Source organism: Colobus angolensis, unplaced genomic scaffold (genome assembly GCF_000951035.1).
Source record: "Colobus angolensis palliatus isolate OR3802 unplaced genomic scaffold, Cang.pa_1.0 Scaffold21, whole genome shotgun sequence".
NCBI lineage: Eukaryota > Metazoa > Chordata > Mammalia > Primates > Cercopithecidae > Colobus > Colobus angolensis.
This window is the reverse complement of record NW_012115266.1, coordinates 6486009-6493451: the sequence shown is the minus strand read 5'-3', so window position 1 is coordinate 6493451 and position 7443 is coordinate 6486009. Positions and strand designations below refer to the sequence as shown.

General features: G+C 44.3%; 1 protein-coding gene across 6 annotated transcripts in view; it reads left to right on the top strand.

The window, feature by feature from the left end:
- RTN3 (reticulon 3) overlaps window positions 1-7443 on the top strand; it is an 87037-nt gene that overhangs the window by 62167 nt on the left and 17427 nt on the right. For all 6 annotated transcript variants that reach the window (XM_011942627.1, XM_011942628.1, XM_011942623.1 and 3 more), the window contains one exon: window positions 6899-7106. In XM_011942627.1, the coding sequence (XP_011798017.1) occupies window positions 6899-7106 (208 nt within the window). The remainder of the gene's footprint in view (window positions 1-6898; window positions 7107-7443) is intronic.

The following is a 7443-nucleotide window of genomic DNA, read 5'->3' as shown; positions in this document are numbered from 1 at the left end:
GGAGTCTTGCTCTGTTGCTCAGGCTGGAGTGTTGTGACACGATCTTGGCTCACTGCAACCTTTGCCTCCCAGGTTCAGGTGATCCTTCTGCCTCAGCCCCGCTAGTAGCCGGGATTACAGGCACATGCCACCATGCCCAGCTAATTTTTATATTTTTAGTAGAGACAGGGATTCGCCATGTTGGCCAGGCTGGTCTTGAACTCCTGACCTCAGGTGATCCACTCACCTCAGCCTCCCAAAGTGCTGGGATTACCAGCGTGAGCCACCGCACCTGGCCTTTGTTTTGTATATTCAGTAGAGACAGTGTTTCACCATGTTGGCCAGGCAGGTCTTGAACTCCTGACCTAGGGTGATCCACCCACCTCGGCCTCCCAAAGTGCTAGGATTGCAGTCGTAAGCCACTGCGCCTGGCCCTACACCCAGCTAATTTTTTTTTTTTTTTTTTGTATTTTTAGTACAGACAGGGTTTCACCATGTTGGTCAGGCTGGTCTTGAACCCCTGACCTCAGGTGATCCACCTGCCTCGGCCTCCCAAAATGCTAGGATTACAGGCGTGAGCCGCCACCCCCAGGCTGTTTTTCTTGACTTACTGAACTGGCTAGAACCTTTAATACAGTGTTAAACAGGAGTAGTGGCAGAGAGAACTTCTTGCCTTCTTTCAGTGAGCATGATGGGGATTTCCTTTCCCTAGTATCCTGAGATTTTAAAATCAGGAATGAATGTTGGATTTTCTCAAATGCTTTTTTTCTGTATCTTTTGAGATGATCATATGGTTTTTCTTTTTTAGTTGTTAATATGGCGAATTACGGAATTCTTCCTTGGTGGAATTCTTTAAAATGGAGAATATTTTGATTATTGAATGTTAAACCAATCCTGTATTTTTTCAAAAGAAACACCTCAGTCATGATGTAGTAGTATTGTGCTTATTGTTGTGTTTGGTTTACTAAATTTTTGTTAAGAATTTTCGCAAGCTGGGCACAAATGTCAAGCGGCTCGTGCCTGCAATCCCAGCACTTTGGGAGGCTGAGGCGGGCAGATAATCTGAGGTCAGGAGTTGGAGACCAGCCTGGCCAACATGGTGAAACCCTATCTCTACTAAAAATACAAAAAATTAGCTGGGCGTGGTGGTGCGCGCCTGTAATCCCAGCTACTCGGGAAGCTGAGGCAGGAGAATTATTTGAACTCGGGAGGCGGAGGTTGTAGTGAGCCGAGATCTTGCCATTGCACTCCAGCCTGGGCAGCAGACTGAGACTCTGTCTCAAAAAACAAACACAAACTTGATGAAGGAAGATAAAGGTGGGAAAGGGGCCGGGTACGGTGGCTCATGCCTGTAATTCCAGTGCTTTGGAAGGCCAAGGCAGGTGGATCACGAGGTCAGGAATTCGAGAGCAGCCTGGCCAACATGGTGAAACCCTGTCTCTAATAAAAATACAAAAAATTAGCTGGGTGTGGTGGCAGGAGCCTGTAATGTCAGCCAGTCAAAGGCTGAGGCAGGAGAATCGCTTGAACCCGGGAGGTGGAGGTTGCAGTGAGCCGAGACCACGCCATTGCACTCTAGCCTGGCGACAAGGTGAGACTCTGTCTCAAAAAAAAAAAAAAAAAAAAAGTGGGAAAGGAAGGAAAGATAACACATTAAAAGATAAATAATTTCCTGTTTTAAAAAGTAGGTATGGGCCGGGCACGGTGGCTCAAGCCTATAATCCCAGCACTTTGGGAGGCCGAGATGGGCGGATCGCGAGGTCGGGAGATCAAGACCATCCTGGCTAACACGGTGAAACCCCGTCTCTACCAAAAATACAAAAATTAGCCGGGCGCTGTGGCGGGCGCCTGTAGTCCCAGCTACTCGGGAGGCTGAGGCAGGAGAATGGCGTAAACCTGGGAGGAGGAGCTTGCAGTGAGTAGAGATCGCGCCACTGCACTCCAGCCTGGGCGACAGAGTGAGACTCCGTCTCAAAAAAAAAAAAAAGAAAAGAAAAGAGAATGAAAAGAAAGTTTCTGCCAGTCGCTGTGGCTCACACCTGTAATCCCAGCACTTTGGGAGGCCAAGGCCAGTGGATTGCTTGAGTCCATGAGTTTGAGAACAACATGGGCAACATGACAAAACCCCATCTCTACAAAAAACAGAAAAGTCAACCGGGCATGGTGGTGCATGCCTATAGTCCTAGCTACTTGGGAGGCTGAGATGGGAGGATAGCTTGAGTCCAGGAGGCAGAGGTTGCAATGGGCCAAGATTGTGCCACTTCTCTCCAGCCTGGGCGATACAGCCAGACCTTGTCTATAAAAAGAAAAGAAAAGAAAATTTCATGGACGCAAGCCATGCAGCCTCTTGCTGGTTATGAAATACACACTAGAACTAGTGTAAGTCTAGTGTCTTCATATTTTAAACTATTAGCAACTGCCTCATTTCTCACTTTTTTTCGTATTTTTCATCTTCCTCTCCCCCAAGGTATTATAGAGGGAAACGTTTCCAAAAACCACGCCAGTTTCCTTCCTTTGGTGTTCTATACTTGGAATCCTTAGTCTTCTGTGGTCAGTAGAGTCATGTGCAAAAACTTGACTAGTTTAAGGGGAATTATAAGGAAATAAATGGTTTTGTTGTCTTTTGGTCATTAGCTTGGCCCCATGTTTAAGCATTCAGTAACAACTGTGAAGAGCCTGCTACAAATCAAGTAGTTGTTAGGCTGGGCAGTGTCTGAGGAAGTAGCCCTGCACTAAGACCTGAAAAGTAAAGAAGCAAGCCATGGGGAGTTGGGGAAGAGCATTCCAGACAGAGGCTTAATGTGTTGAACCATCTTTTCCAAACTCTTCCTCTGTTATCCTCTCTTCAGTCACTATGTCCCCTTTCTATCCCAGACCATAATTCCACCATTTATCTTAAGACTGAGCCCAGGGCCTATACTATTATACAGGTTGTTTACTACACACATCTAGGGGCACTATTTACCTTTGTTATCTTTGTAGGTTTGACTATTTCTTACGAGTTTTCCAGCAGATGGCAGTAACATGCATGAGGACAGGGTGACATTTTCTAATTTGCAAAAAGGTTTTTTTTGAGACACAATCTCACTTTTTCACCCAGGCTGGAATGCAGTGGTGCGATCTCAACTCACTGCAACCTCTGCCTCCCAGGTTCAAGCGATTCTCCTGCCTCAACCTTCTGAGTAGCTGGGAGTACAGGCATGCGCCACGATGCCTGGCTAATTTTTGTATTTTTAGTAGAGATGGGCTTTCGCCACGTTGGCCAGGCTGGTTCCAAACTCCTAACTGCAAATGATCCACCCACCTTGGCCTCCCAAAGTGCTGGGTTTACAGGCATGACCCACCGCACCCGGCCTAAAGGTAGACACTTCTGATTTGCATCTAGGCACGTGTCGTCTTTATCCCTTTTCCTTCTCTGATACATCCTTTTCTCTCTGGGTCCCAGCCTTATTCTCTAAGCTTTCTCTTCCTGTCTTTCAAATATTTTGAATGTGTAGAAGAATTACAACTGTGCTACAAGGAAATCCTGTATAATTTTCACTCTAGTTCACCAATTGTTAACATTTGGCCACATGTGCGTTATCACCCCCTCCCTCTCAGCATAGATAGATGTTTTTCCTGAACCATTTGAGAGCTGATTGCAAACGTTCTGCCTCTTTACCCCTGCTTTGGAGTGTGTTTCCTTTGAACAAAACATCTTTGTTTTACATAATCAACGGAAGTTATTAAGGAAATTTAACAGTAATTAGGAAATTAAACATTGATAACAGTACTTTTATCAATTACATAGTCCACGTTTAAATTTTGTCAGTTGTACCAATGATGTCTTTATAGCTGTGTTTACCGCTTTTCCAGAGTCCAGTCTAGGATCACACTTTGTGCCTCGTCCCATCTCCTTACTCTCCTTTAATCTGAGAATTAAGATTAAAAGAAGTTCCTCAGTCTTTCTCTGTCTTTCACACCATTGACATTTTTGAAGACTACGTGCCAGTTTTGTAGAATATTTCTCAATCTGGGTTTGTCTGGTGTTTTCTCATTAGATGCAGATTACGTATTTTGGGCGGGAATACCATAGAAGTGATATTGTGTCTTTCTCAGTGCATGCACTATGTCCAGAGGCATATGGTATCGGTTTGTTCTACTACTGATGACGTTGGCCCTCTAAGCCTTCTATGTTGAAACTGTTTCTGTAGTTATATGAACTCAAACATGTATATACTTGAACTCTGACTATAGGAATTCTCCTGCTTATAGGAATTCACTTTTAAGTAGGCAGCATTCTATTAAGTTCTTCTGTTCAATCTCTTAGTTCAATCAAGTGAGCCTGAGTTGCCTCCCAATTCTTTCTCTCCTTTGTAGCATCACTATCTGGGCCTCTCATGTTCCATCAGGAGTCATAATACCTTCTCTTTCTCCTAGTACGTTGCATCCCTTAGCCAGACTCTTTGAACCAGTGATTACTTCTTATATACAATCAGCATATTTTTAGTGTTTTATTGGTTTCATATTAAGGTTCTTTGGCTCTAGGAAGGTTAGTCTTCAAAGAAATGGTTTCAGAAGAGAGCTGTATCGCTGAATGTGGGGAAGAACTAGGTACCCTCAAGACAACTTGAATCACACCCAGGTTCATTTTATCCCAAATCAGTCTTTTCAGCTAACCTTATTTGGATTATGGTTAAAGTATTTACTGCTTGTCATTTACAGTGTCTTAGCCTTCTTTATTCCTTAAACTCTAGGAAGTAGATTTCATTTTGTTCATTTTTCAGATGAGGAAATGGAGTCTTGGAAAGGTTAAAATAATATAGTGAGAAATTACCAGGACTCAAACTCATGTCACTCCAACTCCAAAGCCCTTGCTCTTTTTTGAGAGCAGATAGTGGCTGGGAGGAAAGTCCTCTAGCTATTCATGGTGAAATTAGCCTTCATAGACTGATAATGCAAAAGGTAATGGCGGCCACATGCAGAGGCTCATGCCTATAATCCCAACACTTTGGGATGCCGAGGCAGGCAGATCACTAGAAGTCGGGAGTTCAAGACCAGCCTGGCCAATATGGTGAAACCCTGACTCTGTCTCAAAAAAAAAAAAAAAAAAGTAATGTCACCGCTAGATTGGAGGTGATTGCTGGCAGCTGCCACTCAGAGATTTACAGGTGTCTTTAGACCAGGACCATCCTGGGCAACTGGATCTTACAGTTGGGGACTTCCAAACTGGGAAAATCAAAATACTTCTACTTAAACTCATTTCCTGACATAATTATTAATAGTGCCCCACTCACTTTTTTTTTTTTTGAAAGAGTCTCATTCTGTCACCCAGGCTGGAGTACAGTGGCATAATGTTGGCTCACTACAACCTCCACCTCCCAGGTTCAAGTAATTTCTCGTGCCTCAGCCTCCCAAGTAGCTGAGATTACAAGCATGCACCACTACGCCCAGGTATTTTTTTGTATTTTTAGTAGAGACAGGGGTCTCACCATGTTGGCCAGTCTGGTCTTGAACTCCTGGCCTCAAGTGATCTGCTTACCTTGGCCTCCCAAAGTGCTGGGATTACAGGTGTGAACCACTGCACCCTGCCAGCCCCACTCACGTTTTTTCTTTTTTTTTTTTTTTTTTGAAGCAGAGTTTTACTCTGTCACCTAGGCTGGAATGCAATGGCGCGATGTTGGCGTACTGCAGCCTCCGCTTCCTGGGTTCAAGCGATTCTCCCACCTCAGCCTCCCGAGTAGCTGGGACTACAGGCATGTACCACCATGCTCAGCTAATTTTTGTATTTTTAGTAGAGACTGGCTTTTCGCCACATTGGCCGGGTTGGTCTTGAACTCCTGACCTCAGGTGATCTGCCCGCCTTGGCCTCCCAAAGTGCTAGAATTACAGGCATGAGCCACCATGCCTGGCCCCCACTCACTTTTTTTAAGAGTACTGCAGCTTGGCCAGGCATGGTGGCTCATGCCTATAATCACAGCACTGTGGGAGGCCACAGCAGGAGGATTGCTTGAAGCCAGGAGTTCAAGACTAGCCTGGGCAACATATTGAGACCCTGTCTCTACAAAAAAGATAAAATATACCTGGACATGGTGGCATATACCTGTAGTCCTAGCTGCTCAGAGGCTGAGGTAGGAGATTTGCTTGAACCCAAGAGTTAAAGGCTGCACTGAGAAATGATAGTGCCACTGCTCTCCAGTCTGGGTGACAGAGTGAGACGCTGTCTCAAAAAAAGGAGGAGGGCATATTGTGGCTTAGATAATTATATGGTCCCCTATACGTAATCCTTCTTGAATTCTTTTCAGATTAACATCGAGATTGGTGTTTCTTTGTAACTAGCACTAATAGTGCTTGGTCTATTTTTATTTACCACTTTCTTTGCCCCGTCCCAATTTATACACTGGGGCAAAATTAGCTTTGGTTTTATAGTCTGTTCACCCAACTAATTTATAGGTCTGGTTTGCATAATTTAGTTAACAGCAAGATTTTGCCACACCTGCTTTATCATCCTTTCTGCCAAAATATTTAAGGTAAATGGCACTTTACCCCAGTGTATTTCCATAGCTGAAATAAGCTCTTAAATTTGTATAATCCTATCCTGAAACCTAATCAGTGTAGCAGAAGAACCTTTTGCCTTGTGAGTTATCACCCCTGACATAATTTGATTTTCATTTATAAGGTTCTCTTAGAACCAAGTACAGTAGCACACACCTGTAGTTCCAGCTACTCAGGAGGTGAAGGCAGGAGGATCACTTGAGCCCAGAGTTCCAGGCCAGCCTGGGCGACATAGTGAGACCCCCATCTCTTTAAAAAAACAAAGCCAGATTATCTTAAAGTGGGGCATACCTGTATTTGTGTGCTAATGTGAGGCTGCACAGGTATGCAAGACATAGTAGCTGTGGGCATTTCCTATAATTTATATTCCCTTTTCTTTTGTCAGTGCACGATCTGATTTTCTGGAGAGATGTGAAGAAGACTGGGTTTGTCTTTGGCACCACGCTGATCATGCTGCTTTCCCTGGCAGCTTTCAGTGTCATCAGTGTGGTTTCTTACCTCATCCTGGCTCTTCTCTCTGTCACCATCAGCTTCAGGATCTACAAGTCCGTCATCCAAGCTGTACAGAAGTCAGAAGAAGGCCATCCATTCAAGTGAGTTGAAGTCTTAAAAGCGACATTCTGCATTTTAGTGGAAGGGTTCACTGAAGCTGATAGGTCTAAAACTCAGACCTGACTAAAAAGCAAGAATTATGGGTCCTGATGCAGCTGGTGGGTGGCATGAAGCATCCCCTAGAGACCTTGAAATCACCTTAAGAAGTGGCCAAGTTAGGAGTCAAGAGCTTTTTGACAAATTAGAGGCTCATACTTGAAGTTCAAAGAGGGAGTCCTTGAAGGGAGTCCTTCAAAGAAGACTCTAAATTCTTTTTTTTTTTTTTGAGACGGATATTGCTTTTGTTGCCCAGGCTGGAGTACAATCGTGCCCAGGTGC